This window comes from Malurus melanocephalus, unplaced genomic scaffold, assembly GCF_030028575.1.
Source record: "Malurus melanocephalus ecotype Western Australia unplaced genomic scaffold, MMel_1.1 scaffold_325, whole genome shotgun sequence".
Classification (NCBI taxonomy): Eukaryota; Metazoa; Chordata; class Aves; order Passeriformes; family Maluridae; genus Malurus; species Malurus melanocephalus.
Window position 1 is genome coordinate 145549 of NW_026623557.1, and position 18571 is coordinate 164119.

At 51.0% G+C, this 18571-nt stretch overlaps 1 protein-coding gene across 2 annotated transcripts; it reads right to left on the reverse strand.

Moving 5' to 3' along the window:
* Positions 1–614: 614 nt before the first annotated feature.
* On the reverse strand, positions 615–17333 carry CAMKK2 (calcium/calmodulin dependent protein kinase kinase 2). 2 transcript variants are annotated; one of them, XM_057377765.1, is made up of 18 exons: positions 17184–17333; positions 13010–13126; positions 12124–12595; positions 11341–11388; positions 10888–10941; positions 10715–10766; positions 10492–10625; positions 9842–9878; positions 9067–9088; positions 8709–8797; positions 8311–8510; positions 8170–8223; positions 7643–7716; positions 7206–7293; positions 6864–6959; positions 6205–6333; positions 4246–4346; positions 615–3901 (listed from the first exon to the last, which is right to left on the reverse strand). In XM_057377765.1, exons 3-18 carry the CDS (start codon positions 12421–12423, stop codon positions 3829–3831), a joined length of 1551 nt encoding a protein of 516 aa, XP_057233748.1. In that variant the 5' UTR covers positions 12424–12595; positions 13010–13126; positions 17184–17333; the 3' UTR covers positions 615–3828. The 2 variants fall into 2 exon arrangements, with proteins under 2 accessions (XP_057233748.1, XP_057233749.1); XM_057377766.1 differs by lacking the exon at positions 17184–17333 and adding an exon at positions 13233–13445.
* Between the last annotated feature and the right edge of the window lie 1238 nt (positions 17334–18571).

Consider the following 18571-nt stretch of genomic DNA (forward strand, 5'->3'; position numbering starts at 1 on the left):
TGTAAGTCAGAGGCCAWGGTCTTAGAGTCTTTATCTGAATACTGGTACCAACTGCTTGGAAGAACAGATCTCTTATTCCCTGGCACACCTCCTGTTCTTTCCACCACCACACCAGTTGTCTAGGCTGCTGCATTTAATGGGTTTACACAATTTGATTGAAGTGAATTTGTTGGCTTTTATATTCACGTGGCCTTGAGCACCTCAAGTAAATACACTGACTCACAAAGTTTGGTCTTCCCTTTCTCTGAACCTTTYCTGGTGTTACAGAGCCCTGGGGTCTATTCCATACCTCCAGCATCCTGGCTGCTTTTTTTCCAGCAGCACAGTGGGTAAACCCACAGCATTATCATTTTGATTTATTCTTTATGTACCTGCTGCTGCTGAGCACTAAGTTATATCCCAACTCAAAGAGTGCCTTTCCAAGAGTCAGCACTCCAGTCTGTGCCTGTGAATGCTCAGTTTGGATTGTACAGTGGCTCAAGCTGCTGTGGTCTCATCCTAGCCCAAGATGCCCAGTAACGGTAGAGCACCATACTTCACTAACACAGGAGAGTGCTTTCAGATTCCTCTTCCAACAACCAAACTCTCACAGCTTGATAAAGACCACTCAAACAGAATAATGGTTCCACTCGATCAACTAACTCTGAGTTTTGGTTGCATGTCATTTATTTCAACATGTACAGTGAAGTTTGAACAGCTGTGTGGAAAAACACTTAGTTGTTGGTTTATTCTTTCTTCTTAGGTAATATAATTTAAAAGTGGTAAATACACAGTATTTAAACTTGATACACCTGATAAAGTTAAATGCATAATAAAGGGGTAGGAATGAAACACAAGCCTTGGTCATTAAACAAACAGTATAAAATTCAGCAATAGTTCAGGACCTTAGAAAAGAAACAGATCAATTGCCTGATAGGTAAGAGGGGACCACCATGGAAAACTACTCAGACAAGAGGCCTGGTTTCCCCTTAGCACTTTCCTGTGTGCTTTCAGAGCCACAAAGGCTTAGTACCCAGCAATAAGCCCACAGTCAGCACCGGGCTTGCTTGGAAGGAAGGGAGTTGGGGAAATCAAGCTATAGCCCAGTTCCAAGGCACAAGCAAAATGTTCACTTCACTAAAAGGAGAAAGCCAGCATTACTACTAAGGAACGGCAGCTGGGGAACTGAGCAGGTTTATATACAGGTACAGCTTCTCTAACAGGTCATGCATTTACAGAGATCTCCCTCACACGGCCACGCTTCACGCTTTCAACAGAACTGACCAACCAGAAAAATCCACATTGCATTTCTTTSCAAAATGTGCATTTGGCTGCAGCCCCACCAGATCCTGCACTGAGGGGCACTCGGGTTGGAGAGCTTTGGGGAAGTGCTGAGCTTCAGCATCCTTMAGAACCAAGCCCGTGCAGGCAGTCAGACACTGATCTGTGGGAGTATCTGAGGCCCAGTGACTAGCTGGGCACTGAGGGGTTGGTACAGCTGTTGAGAAGCTGCGTTGCACCTGGCAGACCTGTTTGGTCAATGTAAACTGTCTCACCYGACAAATAACAACCAGAGCTGGGCAGCACAGAGATCTCTACAATGCACCTCTAGCAAACACCACACATACACATTACTACGCACTAGCTATAAAGAATCAGATCCCCTAGCTTTTTACTTCTTTTTTTTTTTGGCAGATCAAGTCCACTTGCAGGGTTAGAGAACCAGGCTGCCCACTCACACACATTTCCACGATGAAAAGTCCTGTGTAGGAAAGGGGGAGCAGGCAGCTGTAGTAGTGCTGACCCCCAAATTACCTGTTTGGTTTTCCCATAGCTGAAGCTGCAGGGCTTTGGCATRGCCTCGGACTAACATGGGAGGAAAACAGTGCATGTCTTATGGCTCCAAACTCCATAGTATTGCTCCTAAACCACCAAACGTCCTCACTGGCTTTGGAGAGAGGCCAGCAGCACAATGCTTCCATAATAAATTGCAATTTAGGGGGAACATCGCTTCAAGTGATCAAAAGGTGGAAGGGACAGTTTGGGTAGGCATCTRCACCCTTGCTAATGCTGTCCTGGCTATAACAAAAACCAGTCCTAACCAGGAATTACCAGGCCAGGTCTGACTGCAGCCRGGCCAGGGACATGCTGCTGCTTGTGCTGTCCAGGATAAAGGAAGACAAGGGAATGGTCACTTTCTAAAGGCAGGGCATCCATGGCCAGAGTTAATAGGCAGAGATCCTACCATTAATCAAAATACTTGGCAGTCTCCCAGTGCCTTCTTCCTGAGGGCAAAGAGTTGCACCTTATCAGTCTCTCACAAGCTTGGGGGACTCAAATCCTCCCCCTCTGTCAGGTACATCAAATGCCTCATTCAAGGTCACACAACTACATCAGACTGAGAAGGGAAAATAATCAAGACTTTTCCCCCCTACTCCCACAYTCACTCCACAAAATGACTGTACTTACCGTGACCCTCTTCCTCAGGCAAACCCTGGCTCCTCATTGTCCAACTCTGTCCGAGMACAGAGAACTTGGGAAAGTCAGTCTGGACGCCAGAGTCTCTCCCACCACATGATAGATTATTATTTTGTACAAGCACCACAAATAATCAGAGTAATCTGACTGAAGGTGAAAGAGCTCTTCGTAAGAAATAATCCATGAACTAGATATACACTTAATTTACTAACAAGCCTCTGATCCACAGGCATTCACAAATTACTGGTAACAAACTTGCAAAAATTACATAGCATTGGCCCCAGAATCCAGATTAAGAGTTTGGAAAACAAACGTTTCTTTGAAAATTACTAGCTAATCATTAAGATCTTAAATTCTAAGCAAGCCCTAAGTCTATACTTAAAAAACAGCATAAGTTGTATTATTTTTAATTGTAGTAAACCATGTAATGTACATGGAAGTGAAGGATTTTACCCTGAATTTCATATTTTATAATATTTCTACCTAGATCAAGTAAAATATTTAGAAACAAACTGTTAGTGCTTCCTCTGTTGCTTAAAACATTCAGCTAAACACCACCTTTCACTCATGTCTGCAGCAAAAATAGTTCAAACTGAACTTAAGCCCTTAAATACGTTTTCCTTTCATACACTGAACACCTAACTTACCAAGTCCTGGTCACACCAAGGCCTCTGGAAAGCTGTTAATTACCTGAGGGGGTAATTAACGTCACTTTCTGAACGTCCTGAAGGTGCTGTTTCATACAACTTGGCTCACAAAGATAGGCATTCTTTAAAAAGCTGAAAAGGTGGGTTTTTGCTTTGTTCCCATGCAGTTAAAAAGGTGTCAATTAAAAACAAACCAGAACGACAAGGAATAGATGCAACAACATTCCCGGTAGGTTGTGAACTCTCAAAAGTGCACACGTGTGGTTTTACTGCAGTGTATCCCACTTGGAAAAAGTTTCACCCTTCTGTGTGTGCCCACGGCGACGCGATGGGCATCGCACCCCCGGGACGCTGGCGTCAGCCCCCGCAAATCATTCGGCATTAAAACCACCTAAAAGCAGTTCCAAATGCCTTTTCCTTTGGCCGCTTTGGGTTTTGTTTCACCAAGCCCTGTTGCTGCTCACCGTGCCAGCTCACCTCTCTGCTGTCCACCAGCGCCTCTCCCACCAGAAGTCAGCAGTCCAAGTGATCAGAGATGTTCCATGTTTATGGCAAATAGTCGGATGTCTGATAACATGCTGCTATGTGAGCTCTACATCCAGCATTGTACTGAGATAGCGCCATGTCATGCTGTGTTTGCTCTGGGCTCTGGTCATCTCATCCCCAGCGCACACTTTGCCACGTGCCTGGATTGAGCTGCTCAACAGAACCATGAAGTCCACGTTCATGAAAGAAGTTCCTCCTCTCCCACGTTGGGCAAGTCGTTGCATTTCAGATTATCTTCACTGCCTTGTTTCCTGTTTTCGGAGGAAATAAAACAGCCGCTGAGTGACTCACAGAAAGGCAGAGGGGGCCATGAGACACCAGTATCTGCCCCTTCCTTGCCACAGGATCTTTGGGATGCTGGGCACGTAACAGGCTGGAAGTGCCATAAAAAGATGTTTTTCATCCCATCATAACAGCAGAATATTCCATGTCACAAAAATCCCATAAAGCAGTTACAGATCAGTCACAGGGAGTGTGAATGTCACAGTCATGGCTAACGTYAAAGTTTCAAAGCCCAGCTATCCAATTTCCCCTCTAGAGCATTGGGAATAGCTGCAAATGTCTTTTGGGGCCGAGGTGACGTGATGACACTTACGGCAGCAGGTTCCCAGAGGAAGACAATGACCGCTCCTCCYTCTTGCTCCCCTCAAACGGGTTCCCAAAGGATCGCTTCCGGATCATCGTTTTAACCAAGATCTGCAAAACCAGAATGTAGTTCATCAGGAATGCTTTCCCTTCATTCAAGAGCAACAGGAACATCCAACTTTCATGCCCACGTAATAAAAAAAACTTGAAAACAAGACAAAGTTCTCTATTAAAAGAAATCAGAAGGAAGCATCTTTTAAAGTCTCCAGCTGCTTAAAACAGGGGCTAKGTCAGTGTCTGAAGCCCTTGCAGATGAGAGGTGTAAGAGACTGGAAAGGAGAGCAAAGCCAAATCTGGGAGTGTTCTTTCCTCCCCAAAAGTAGAATTTACTGATTATTCCATCTAGTACCTGCAAATTCCCAGTTCTCCATGGCTACCTGGCAGAACAATTCAATGGAAAAGAAGAGAGGAAGAAACTGGTGCAATTTTACCTTAATATTCATCTGAAACCAAACTGAAAAGCTGGCCATTTGTCCAGCTTTGGCTGCAAAATAYAAAGTTACCCAGCATCAGCTGCAATCAGAGACTGGTGGGAACTGAGAGGTGTCAGGGTTCTTCCCTGGCATCCCCCAGCTTGTTTTGCAGGTGGGAGCAGACAAAGTGAGCGGCACTGAACCCTTGGCAGGTGGGTTTCTCATCCCTCTGTACCTCATTTTTCTGCTCAGCAGGATGCACAGAGAGCCCTTACGTGTCCTGTGTCCAAAAGCCAAGGTGTTTCATGCTCAAAGCCACATGAGTGAATCTCATACTGGAGTGTCAACGCCTGCACTTGGCTGCACAAAGATCAGGCACCAGAGGGTAATTTTGAAGATCAAATGCAAATGTGAAAATACCACATCTGCCTGGAGGCAGTGTGTTGTTTAAGAGACAAAGAARTGCAGTAAAACCTCATTTGCCTTGATCTGTGCTAAACACACCTGGATTTCAAAAGGACTGGGAGCACTTAGCCCACTGTTCAAGTCTCTTCTGAACAGGAAAAAGGGGGAAAAACTCCTGATCAGTGGTGATCTCTTCAGACCAACATCCCCTTTTGCAGCTTGAGCATTATAGGGCATATTTACATATTCACATGTCTCTGGTCAGTGAGAATTCTGCAGGGTACTTAAAAGAGAGAGAGCTCCAGAAATGGGGYCAGTTGTGGACACAGCTACAAGATGGAAAAGGGGCTTCAAAGGGAAACCTATTCTTCAAAAAAAATCACAGCCTGGGTGCTTACAGGCAGATAACACCACTCTGGGAACTGCGAATGGGTCGCTCGCTGTTTCTCTTAAMACAAGGACTGGTGGCACCCAAAGAAATCGTTAGGTTCAAAACCACAAAGGATTTCACTTTCCACACAGGACAGGGTTACAATGTGGTTCTCACCACCACAGTGGGTTGCAGAGAATAAAAATATGAGCATGAAAAGAGATGAGATGAAGTCACCAAGAATAGCTCCAGGCGGGGGCTGATGCACGTCATGGCCCAGATAAAATCTCCATCTTGGGAAGCTCCCACAGCCCCTATGGCTGGACAGGAAGAACAGGGCAGGAGCTGCTTGTGCCTGGCCAAAACACCTGGTCCTGGCCACGGGCAGGTTCTGGACCAGATGCTCTTTTGCCCTGAGCAAATACAGTGACGTCTGGGCAGCCAGCTCAAGCGTGGATACCAGCAACCACTGACAATTACCTTTGGAGCTGCTCTAAAATATTCCCCTGCACCATGGAGTACATCCAACGAGCTGCTGAGACCGTGAGACACTGAAGTGTCTTGCAGCACTTGTTTCCAAGAGAGGAAAGGTCTTTGCTCTAATCCTGCCCAATGCTTTTGCCCTTCAGCTTTGCAGCGAACTCCAGCTGCTCAGGACCACCCTGACAKGCAGCATGGACCCTGCTGTGCATCCACAGACCATCAACTGCTCTGTACTCACCACGGTGGCCAGGCTGGGGATGTGCTTGACTGAATTCTCCACCTCCTCCTCCGTCACCTCGACGAGAGTGCAGTTCTCATCCTCCGTGGGCAGCAGCTCCGCTCCRTTCTTGGTGACCCAAGGGTGCAACTTCAATTAATAACACAGCCTGTCAGGAACGATTTCCTCTTTTTCATAACTCAAACAACACAAGCCTGACAAACGYATCTCCTTGTCCAAACTATGGCACTTACACAAGCCTGAAACACCAGGGAGCAGGGCAGGGATGTGCCAGCTCACCCTGGCACYGCCAGGAACAGCCTAGAGCAGAAAATGCCGTGGTGCGGCTCATCCAGAGCCAGCTCTGGCCCCAGCTACACAACCAAGCCATAACCTTGGTGATCTATAGCACTGGAATCTCTGGGCTTTAGGGAAGGAGACCTATCTTCACTCTCATCTTATGGATGAAACAGCACCAGGAAGCAGGAGAGATTTATTCCAGTCCACATGTATGAGCAGCAGTGATGGGGAGATCCACTGAGCCCTCATCCTGGACTTGGATTAATCCACGACTGAAGGCAGAACCCCTGTTTCTCCTTGCCCACACACCTGGTGACTTGGACAGCTGCAGGAGGAGCACAAAATGGTTCAGCAATTCCCCCGCAATCCTTTCCCCCTACCTTGGTCTCCATTCTCTCAGCTTCTCGCCCCTTCCAGGCTCCCGCAGGGGCGAAGGACCAGAAATCTCCTGCGAAAGGCTGTTGCACAGTACTTTCCTGGTAGCAGAGGAAATACTGTACTCAGGGGATTTCCTTTTGCCTGTGACTTCTCTAGGCACCAAAGGTCCCAAAGCTGAGCAGGTCCCGGAGCAGGGGAAGGAGCTGGGACTTACCTGCCCAGGAGCCCTGGGCACGGGGGAAGGACCTAGCCTGGCACGATCAAACTGACTCCCAAAAAAAGCCTAGCAAGGAGAACCCAACAGAAGTGAAGCCACAGCCAGCACCAGGAAGCTGGGTCAGTACCTTGATTTCTGGGACCGAAATCCTAGATTCAGGATTTTTATCCAGCATCCGTGTAATCAAATCCTTCAAGAAGTCTGTAACTTCTGGCCTGTGGAAAGAAGGGAGAGATGAGATGGGGAAAGGGGTGGATGCTGTTCTTCACCTCAGTGCCAGCCACTTCTCGGGCAGAGGAACTGGACTCCAGCTCCAGCTGGGAGCAACTCAGGGCCCTCATACACCCCTCCCATCCAAACCCCCAGCAAAAGCAAAATATCCCCTTCTGAGGCAATATRAAGTGTGATCCCACATGTACAGGGCAGGGAGAGGCCAACTTAAAGCCTGAGTTTTGCAAAACCACAGCAGAGCCAGGCCAGCCCTACCCAGGGAGTGCTTGAGAAACAACTTAAATGAGCTGTAAAATAAGGATTGAAGGGTTGTTTTTGGTTGTGAGTACTTACTGGTCTGGGAACTCCAACGTTTGGGTCTTGATTTTATTGTGTAAACTCAAGATCCTTTCATCCATAAAAGGGCACTACCATGAAGAAAAACAGCAATGAGGAAAGCAACAACCTCTGTTAAGAGGCAGCAGTGGGGCAGCCATAAGAGCATTAGGATCTCATAGGGTTTGAAGGAAGAGCAAAGATCCAGTTATAGGGAAATTCCAGAAGATTTCCTGTTATATCAATGTCTACTTTTAATGCAATGAAAAAACATTTAATCAAAAATTACCAATTAGTGCAAGAGCTCCTTCCTTAAAAAATTTGCCCAGGCACAGAATTTTTTCCACTGGGGAAGAAGAGAAACAACCTTTATGGCTGCACCCATCCCAGGGACAGGCAAAGATTTCCCTTTTCCTTCCACACATCCTCATCTTCACTCAACTTAAACAGGGACACAGGGTGCTAATCCCACTGCTTACCTGGAATGTGGGAGGCACAAACCAACCTCCCAAACACCAACAGCACTGAAAAGTCCATCTCATTACCTGGCCAAACACGAAGCAGTACAGTGTGATCCCCATGGCCCAGACATCCAAAGCCTGCAGAGTGAAGGAAGAGTAGTTAAATCTACAAGACTTCTGTGTGTGCAAAGTTAGTCCAAGACCCTTCAAATTACTATTAAATACCTTTCCAGAGAAGATTTTCCTGGTTTCTGAGAGCGTCTCTGGGGCCATGAAGGCAGGGGTGCCCACTGTGTTGGTTAAGAGGGCATCAGCTCCCTTGAACTCGTTGCTCACTCCGAAGTCAGCGATCTTGACGTGCCCATCTTCMCCCACCAGGAGGTTGGAAGGTTTAATATCCCGATGGATTATTTTCTGATAGTGCACTGCAGCCAGAGGAACAACAAGCTCTGTGCTCTGCTCTGCTGGTCTGCCCCACGAGGGCCTCAGTCTTTCTGCTAACACCACCACCAGCCCCAGCTTTAAAAGCCCCTGTGCAGCATGAGCCACCAGACACAGCAGAAGGGCCAGCTCCAGGTCTTTAGAAAAAAAAAAAAACCTAAAAAATTTGCAGAGACACTTACAGTATTCAATGCCCTTGATCAGATCCTKGAAGTAGAACCGAGCCTGGTCCTCGCTGAGAGGTTTCAAGGTTGGGATTTCCATCACGGGGCTGCAAAGGCAACAGAGAACCGAGTTCATTCCCCACCTGGATGTGCTGAAACAGGGCCTGAAGGTTTTGTCACTGGCTGGTGACAGCATACAACCCCAAACACAGGCACATACAGCATGTACTGAGCTGTGACCAGGCTGAGGAGATGCTGCTCAACCTCCCCATCACCTCTGCACCCCATTCCCACCTYGGGTGGCCAAGCTCTGCCACCCACCAACCCGTCTCACGTTCAAGTATCAGTGGGATTAAATCTGGAATCCAGCACTCACCCCTGCTTCACCAGTTCAAACACTGCAAAACAAAAGAGAAGGTGATTACGGATCGCGTACAGGGGACGGCTCCTGCGAGCACAGTCTCAGCACAAAAGCAATTATTTTAATGACAAAAATTCTAAAAATAATCAGTTATTTTTAAAAAGGAGCGCTGYCTTATGCAAGGCACGTGGCATTTGRGTTGCTCCCATTTTCAGTTAAGGGGATGCTGCCAGTTACCTTCTCAGTGTTGCAGCTTCAGCATCGTGAAGTGCCCTCCATGGCASAGGAAAACCCTCAGTTGGCCACCAAAAAGGCCGAGCCCACACCCCAAGCAATCCTCAGCACTTGGCCCCACTAGTATAGGCTGAACATAAATGATGGAAAAGAAATGCCTTCTCCAAGAGTTTTGTATTTACATCAAGCAAACAACTGCAGTCTGGCAGGCAGGTTGGGATGTGGCTCATTTGTACCTCTGATTAATTGACTCGTGCCTTTTTCCTGAAGCCAAAGAAATAAAACTACTTTCTACCAGCCCAGCTTCAAAGCTGAGAACATCAGCACTGGTGCCTCTCATRGCAAAGCATGCCCTGGTGTCAAATTAACGCCAGGAAAGTGCTATAAAGCACTCTTGCCTGTATTTCCAACCCAGACTGCATCCTGTTTGCTCCTCCAACACATGCAGGCTATACCCACAGTGAAGGAGAGACACAACCCTGCCCACAGCCACTCCAAAACACAATAGAAACCTTTTGTCCCATCCCTCTGACACCCCAGGCCAGTGCGCAGTTACCCATGTACAGGTGATCCTCACTGGGGTCATCCAGGACCTGCCAAAGGAAGCAAAAAGGCAATTAAACAGTGCCAAGAAAACCTTGCAAATGAAATATTGTGATATTTTATTTAGCAGCCATCTCAGTTCTGCACCATCTGCACCATCAGCACGGTCTGCTCATCTCCGAGCTTCTACCCACAAGAGTAGGGAAAAAAAGAGGACAGAGATGTAGCTGTACTTCAAGGAAGCAAATATTTAAAACACACAGGAAGCATCATCTGACTCATGAGCCAAATAAACTCCAGCCTGCACATCCTTAATTCTTGATTTTTGGACTGTTTCATACAGGCAGTGGGTGGAGGGCAAGGCAGCTGCACTGTTAAACCCACAGAAACACCAGTTCTTCCCCAAAACCCCAAAATGTCCTCAGCACTTGTTTCCTACACAGAAGCAACATCTTTCTGCATTTTCCTTTCTGGACAGGGAAGAAGAAAYCTTTTGGGAGGTGAGAATAAAAAACCTTCTAAACCAAGGAAAACACAACTCTCCCAAAGGCAGGACATGCCCTTGCCATCCCAGYTTCACCCAAGACAAAGTGTAACCCATCCCTGCAGCATCCACACTCTGTCACACCCAAGGGTGAGTTTTGGAAAGAAGCCAGTGCTTACCTCCACCAGCTTCACCACATTGGGGTGGTCCAGTTTCTTCAGGATGGCAATCTCCTGGTAGACCTGTTCAATGGGCCCTCTGGGCTGCAGGCAGCCCTCRGAAGCAGCTTTGGCCCCGCGGGGCGGCGGGCGGCCTGTGGGAAAGGCAGAGAGGTGTCCAGTCAGGAACAATCCCCCAAGATTCCCAAAACTTCTCCCCCCAAAAAGGTTTAGTGCCACTTACGGGGGAAACCCGCCTGTCTCATCAGCTTCTTTTTTGAGAGAACCTTCATTGCCTGCAAGAGGGGAACAAATGTGGAATTTGGGGCAAGTCAAGGATAAAATATGGTTGGTGGGATAGGGCAGGGAGTCAGCAGAGGGGATCCATCCCCATCCAAGGGGCTGTGTGCTACTCACATAGTAGGTGTTGTCGTCCTCATTGTAGGCCAGCTTCACCACCCCATAGGAGCCCTGGAGAGGGGCACAGCCATGGGGAACCAGTCAGGGACAATCAAAAMAAACCCACATCACCAAACCAGGCTGTGGGGTCCTCACAAACCCACCCCACTGGGATCACAGAGCTGCTGAGTGATGCTGGGAGGAGCAGGGTGGTGCACAGGCTGACATCACACTGACAGCAAAGAAAAGCTTCAAATGCCCCATTGTGTGGGAGGGAGGGGGAAGGGGGAAAATTAATAATAATTTTAAAAATATACAATTCAATTGGCATGACTGTGAACAGGCCAGTGAGCAGCAAAGAGCTGCTGTGGTGAGTGGTTTGACTTGCCACCTCACTGACTGGAAAGTGAAAGTGAGCTCAACACCCTCCCACCCCAAAACCCCTCATCTCACCCCAAACCCAATATTCACCTTCCCGATCTCGTCCTTCAGCTTGTACTGGTTGAGCTGCACACAGTCCTGCAGGGAGAGAGTGGGGAAATTTGACATGAGCCACAAAACCGCTYGCATTTGTGCTTTTCCTTTTGAATCTTCAGCAAAACTTTCTCTGCAAACTCATGCCCTGTCCTGCTCTGCCCAAGCACCACCATGGGGCTGGGCAGCTTTGATTCATGAGCCATAAAAGCCACCCACCAAGCCATACACTGGTGTGTTTATAATGGCTAATTGCAAACATTAACGGCCGGGCAGGCGATTCTGTCCTGTCCACTCACGTGGAACGAGAGCGACGGGCCAGGAGAGCCCCAGGGAGTTTAACACTGGCGACCTGGCGCCGAGTAATTCTATTTTTTCTGGGCAAAGCAACCACTTGCTGCCTGTTTTCTGTCAGGCTGGGGGCAGGAAGAGCTGTTTTCTCTTTAGATCTCAGTGAACTTTTCTGKTTTTTTATTTTTAAGGAGTAAAGAAAGAAACTTGAGGTACACTCCTGTCTTCCACCAAACGTGGCCATGAGAGCTGGTGGCATCGACAAAAGGCRCGAAAAATGGTGAGTTGAGGTCTCAGTTCCCTGAGGGCTGTCCCCATGGCCCAGGATGTCCCATTTCCCCCTGCAGATGTGCCATGGGGGTTTATCCCAGAAAAACCAAGTGAGAAAAAATGCCAGGGTGGGGAAGCCAGGCAGATGGGGGCAGCAGAAGTACGGGAGCAGTACATGCAACGTTCATCCCCCTCACCTGCAACATTCATCCCCCTCACCTGCAATCCCGTGATGGACACGCGGTTGGACTCCACTGTCGGCCGGCGTGGCAGCCGTGGGGAGGAGTGCGGGGATGTCACCGGGGAGTAGGGGAGGGACGGGTARATAAAGCGCTCGTTGGTGCCATCGCCGTTGCCGGGCGAGCGGGCAGGCTGCGGCCGCTCCTGCAGGGACAGCTTGCGGCCGGACAGGCGCAGCTTGCGGCCGTCCCCAAAGCCCTCAGTGGCGGGCACGTCCATCTCCTCCTCGCTCGCGCTCCCCGCGGCGTCGTGCTCGGTCACCACGATGAGCGAGGCCATGCCGGTGTGGCCGGAGCTCAGCGCCGGGGGCTCCCGCAGCGCCGCGGGGGCTCGGTGGCCGCAGCCTCCGGCACGGCAGAGGGGCCGCGGGCTGGGTGAGCTGCCGGGGACACGTGGCGGCGTGGAGGGACCGACAGCCTCATCCTGGCCATGCTGTGGTGGGGAGATATGCCTGCAAACACAGGGTGGGTCAGCCAGCCTCTCCAGAAAGCGGGATTTCCTCCTGTTGGTCGCTGCGCTAGGGATTGATTTATTCAATCCATAGGGAATGGGAAAGCCAAGGGCAGCGGTGCAGGATGGCACCAGGATGCACAATCAACCTGCCATGGGACAGACCCCAGGCTGCAGCCAGCCTCAACCCCAGGGCTGCCACCACAGCTCCTTGCACCTTTTTTATCTGAACACCTCCAGGGAATAACAACTCCATCATCTCTCTTATGGAAATAYCCCAAAGGGGTTGTTTTAGAGGGCAGGATCCAGAATTGTACTATATCAGCACTGAGTTCCCCATTTTACTGCACAAAGTGGGCACGTCTGCCAAACTTCCCCCAAACAAAGCAGTTCAGGGGCACAGGGAGCCACTTACCAACAGTGGGGTGCAGGACCAGCCCCCCAGCTCACTGCTTCCTCCCACAGCCCATCATTGCCAGCGATTTCTCTTCCTCGCCCTACGGTCTTCTGTGCAAAACTCAGGTCCCCAAACCTTGAGATAAATGAGAAAACTTAGCAACAAAGAACTTTTAAAAATCAAATAATTAAGTGCTAATTAAAAAAGAAAATTATATTAATTCACGTGCCAGGCACCTCACCTGGGGCTGTTCAATGGTTGGTTGGTTGGCTGTAAACCATCACTCTTYCCTGCCCCAACACTGGTGCTGTTTTTAATTTCTAGGTTAACAAGTTGCCACTTGGAAGGAAGGAAAAAAAAATCCTGAAACAACCAGCCCAGAAGCAGGAACAGGGTTTGAGGCGTTTTTCTGCCTGGCTCCCACACCTCGACGAGGCGGCCGGTTAAAATTAGCTCCACTCATCTCCATTGAAGTTTCCATGCTGCACCCGCAGCACAACCACTCTGAATCAGCCCAGCAGAAATTATGGGTCAAGTACAGAAATCAAATCGTCTCCCCCGTCCTCGAGGCTTCGCAATGGCCTAATTGCTGTTTTCAACATTGATCTATAAACCGGAGCTTTTGTGCCCAAGTGGGATCGGCCTRGAGCTGAAGCCAACGCAGCACCGTTCGCTGCTCCCAGGCACGGAGAAGCGCAGGGATGGGGAGGCTATAAATAAGCACACGAACAGCAACAAGGACAAACTATTCCAGAAACGCCGGGTTTCGTGGGGCTGAATCCGCTCCTGGACAGGGCTTTGCTGGATGAGAGAATCGGGAGTCACCAGCCAAGTCAAATTCCCCCCCGGTGCTGCTGGCAGCCCACGGCAGCRTGTTTTAATGCACTCCCAAATGGATTAAAACAAACAGGCAGCCCCCCCCATTCATCCCRAATCCACAGGGATGCATCTCAAGGCCATTTGCCTGGCTTGCTTTGGGCACCCCTCCAGTGGGCACATATAAATAGCTGCCCAGAAGCCGGAGCCGATCCGGAATGCTGTGCCCTCTACCCTCGCTGTGCGCTGCRGCCACACCAAAAAAGGCAGCTCATCAGGGCAGCCTTGGGATGAAACCACCCCAGGAACATCACTGGTAGCAACACCAGTCCCCAGCAGTGCCACAGCACAGCTGGGCATCCCATCCTGCCCTCAGAGCATCACCTGCATTGCAATTTCTAAGAGTTCCTGATAAAGTTTGCTGGACATGAGCAAAATTGAGTTATGAAGTCTCAGTCACACTTGAGAGCTGAGCGTGTCCTGGCCGGCGGGAGTTAATTGGCTTGACCAGGATAAACATATCAAGTCTGATTAATTCAAGCAGGCTTCCCCAGGCTCTGTAAACTAAAAGTCATCCAAGCCCCATYGTAATATCGGCTGGAGTGGGAAATCAGAGAGCTTTTCCCTCTGTGTGTGTGCAAAAGGTCTGAGGATGGGGATTTTCAGAAACTGCCCTGTGGGATGGTACCTTCCCTGAGAGAAACACAAAAGTGGGGTCACACTGTTGAACACAGCCCATGAGGAGGCTGAGGAGGAGGAAGAGGTGGAGAACAACTGTATTCCCAGGCAGAGAGAAAAGTAAAATAGCTGAAATAAGGGCAGTAATCCCAAAGAGAGGAAATACAGCCTGGAGGCTTTAGCTTCACCAACCCATCCAGGCCTTTGCCTGGGGAAAAGCAGCACATTCTGGTATGAACTCCAGCAGATCCTTATGTAAAAGGGAGCAGCACATGCCCACAAAATCCTCWGGAAATATAACAGCCTGGTGTATAGGAATGATTTATCGGCACAGCTTTTGGCTGCAATCCATATATAACCCATAGCGGCTGCAGCAGGATTATCGAAGCAATCAGTCTCGCATCTAATTCAGCAAGGAGAGGGATATTAAAATGAAAAGAGGTCTGTGAAACCCTGGCAGCAGCTCTCCCTCTCTCAGCGTCCACGTGGCTTAAGCGGAAGCCACGGAGTGAAATCAGCCCCCGCGAGGGTGAGGGATTTTCACAGCCCCCTCGGGCCGCCCCAGCTCTGCTGAGATTGTGTGGGCCCTGCTGGATGTGGCCACCTCCGGAGGGGAGCACGCCAACCGATTCTGGGGGAGTGCAGAGGGTGACACCTCGCAGCCAGCACCGGCTGCACTGATTTAAATCGGAGCAGAGATGGATCAGCCTCCCTTCCTCCCTGGAGCTGTTTCTCTACCCAGGCACAGGGGCTGCACACTCACATTCCCCACACRTGCTTCCCTGTGGCAGGATCAGGCCCTCCCAAGGGAGTAGGACTTGGTGGCAGCTCGGCAGTGATCCCTCCATCCATCCTTCCATGGGGGTCAGCTCACAAACCGCAAATTAAGCTGTTTGTAACAACACTGAACTCAAAACACTGAAACCAGGGCTGATTTTACTCGCAGAGATTCTCTGCTGCTACTGCTGAAGGTTGGTTAAAAGCCAAGCAGGGCCAGCCTGGGGCAGTTATTGGTCTCCCTGGGCAGATTCCAGTGGCTATTTTGTTTTCCCCAGTCACGGTCAGYGGTGGAAGTGCCCGTGCCAAGAGTGGTGTCATCTGCAGCAACGGGGGCATCGATCACAGTTTCCCTTCCRACGGGTGAGTGCAGACCTTGCCAGAAATATATTAGTCACTGTAGTATACAAAGACCATATGCAACCCCCASCTGACTTTTAATGGGAAAAAAATCTCTCAGCACCTTTTCTAGAAGTCAGAGGACACCCAAATTTATGAGATACTGGAAACAGGTGCCCATGCCCCATCTAGAACAGGGCCCTCTGCCCAAGCAGTGAAGCTTTTAATCGTCCTGAATGGAAGAGCCTCCTGCACTGCCTGGCCCAGACAACACAGGGTGGAAAGAACGGGGCAGAACACGTCCTTTAATAATTTTGAGGATACTGTCTAATACTGATGAAGGCATCTCAATATAATGAGCATCTCAAAAGAACATAAGCTCCAGAGATGGTGTTGAGCATGGGCCAGGATGAACTCGGGGCACCTCCACCACTTTGTCCAGCACTGCCAAGCAACTCCCAGCTTTCCTGGAAACATCATCTCCAGCCCATGATGCCCACAAGAGAGGAAACAAGAGCAGCTCTGCACTGTGTGAATGCCACTTAAAAGATATTAAGGCCGAGTTGAAAGCWAATTGCCTCCCCAAACTGCTAACAGCCTTCCCCAGAACAGCGCTGGTCCATCAGACATCCCTCACAGCACACTCAGGTATGCTTTCAGAGTTTGTTTCTCTTGTTTTTCCCAAGAGAAAGTGCTCGTGGAGAGGGGCCAGGAGGCAGACAGGGCTCCTCGCGGGCAATGAAGGCAGCTCTGGTGCCCACAGCCACCACACATCCTCTCCCCAGCACGGTCCCCCTGGCCCTGAGGACAACATGGTCCTGTCGCCAGCAGTGGTTTCTGCCCCTGCAGCATTGCAGTCACCCCACAGCTCCATCACRCCAGCTTCCTGTGGTTATCTCACTTCTGCTCTTGGTCTTGACTGTTACCTTCACGCTCCTGATGCTCTGTGCCGTGCACGTGGCTGCAGGGCTGCATCCCACCTAACCACGCTCTGTCACTCGCAGCAGCAACCCAACCTGTGGTTTCTAATGAGACCTGTCCCCTGTACACAGTCGCTCCACCAGCTCCATCCGCTTCATCTTTTCCTGTCCTCTCACTTGCCCCTTGACCTTAACAACCCCTCTTTTCCCATGGCCTATCTTGCYCTGGTACCCCTGATCCCGTCCCTCCTCCCGGCAGGAGCCCCGCGGGGTTTGCGGGACACGCGGTGTGCCCACCCGGTCCGATCGCCGTGCCCGGGGTGCCGCCAGCCCGCCGGGTACCGCCGCACGTGTCGGGGCGGGGGCAGCGGGATGTCCGCGGGGCCCGGGCACGGCGCAGCTCCCGGAGCGGGATGGGGAGATGACAGCAGCGAGCCCGCATCGCCGGGGTGTCCGCACAGGCCGGCGGCAAGAGAGCCCCGTCCGGAGGCGATGCCGTTCGCCGCGGAGGGCAGCCCCAGCCCCGCTCCATCCCCGCTCCATCCCCGGCCCGGCCGCCCCCGCCCGCCCGGTCCCTCCGGGCGCGGCTTTGTCTCCGCCACCGCGGGCGCATCCCCCGCCCGGGCCCGCCCGGCCTCCCCGCCCGCTCCCGCAGCACCGACCTGGCGGGGAGCGCCCCCGGGACCCCGCAGCCCCCGCAGCCCCCGCCGTGCTGGGCCGGAGCGCGGCTGCCCGGCGCCGCCTTCGCTTTCGGTTCCGCTCCGGCGGCGGCAGCGAGGGAAGGAGGGAGGGAAGGAGGGAGGGAGCGATGGAAGGAGGGAGGGAGGGAGGGATAGAGGGAGGCCCCGCTCCGCCCCGGGGAAGGGCAGGTTTCCCCCCGGGCAGCCGCATCCTGCCCGCCCGCCCCCTGTTAGCYGCTCTTGGGATGTATTTTGTTCTTTCGTTTGTTTATAATTTTTTTTCCCAATGTTTTATTCCCCCTCCCCGGGCCGCGCGGCCCCGCGTCACCTCCCCGCGGAATGCAGCGCGGAGYCCCGGCCGGTCCCGCTGCCCCGAGCCCCTCTGCGGGCTCCCCGCGTCCGCCCCGGAGGGACACGAACCCCGGCTCCCCCGGCTCCCCCGCCRCCGCTTCCTCCCCCTGCCCCTGTGCAAACACGGGGGTTCCAGCTTCAGGTCGGCTGGGGACAAACCGGGTTACCTGCGCCAGTTCCCCCGCACCTTCGCTGAGCCATTGCCCAAATCATCCCCTAAATGGGAGGTTTGGAAACGAGTTGTTTGGAAGTGTCACAGAGGCCACCACCAAAGAGTTCCCGYGCAAGTTGCAGCTCTGCATCGCTGGCACAGAGCTCACGGGCACAGSCTTTAACACCCCGGCTAGCACCAGCCCTCGGTAAACATACCCCTTCRCTTTGCCCAATATTTGGGGTTTGTTTTTATTGCCATCCAGCACCATTTCTGCACCAGCTCACCCGCGGTTTTCTTTTCGTGATGCTACAGTTTCAGCCTTGAATAGATGCAAATGCCACAGCTGGCCAAACCCTCTTCCTCATTTTGTTTTAAGACTCGTTTGTGGGCACAATTTTGACACTGCAGAGCTCCCCAGAGCAGAGCCAGGCCTCTTTGCCAGCTCTGTGGGTGACCAGAATCTTGAAAGCAATTCTAAAAATCAGGTTTGTGCACTTACTGTAACTTGGTAGGTGCTCCAAACATTTTAAGGCTTAAACTCCTCGATGCTGGTCACAATGCAGCTGAGAGGGAATGAACCACTACCAGTGTTCCACAAAGCTGGGTTCCCCTTTGCTATTGGAAACAACCACTTTTAAAATCAAGGCCCTGATGATCTGCCAACTGCCCCGATGCAGCACTAATTAATGGATGTGTAAACTAACACGGGACTATCCTTGTCTCAACCACACCTTGGAGTTTCTCTCTTCCTCCTGACCTGGCAGGGCTCCAGCRGAGCCAGGTTTAGGTCTGGTCTGGCTTTCTCACTGCTGACAATGCCACAGTTAAATCTACTGCTTCCAGGCAGGGTATCTCCKGGTGTTTA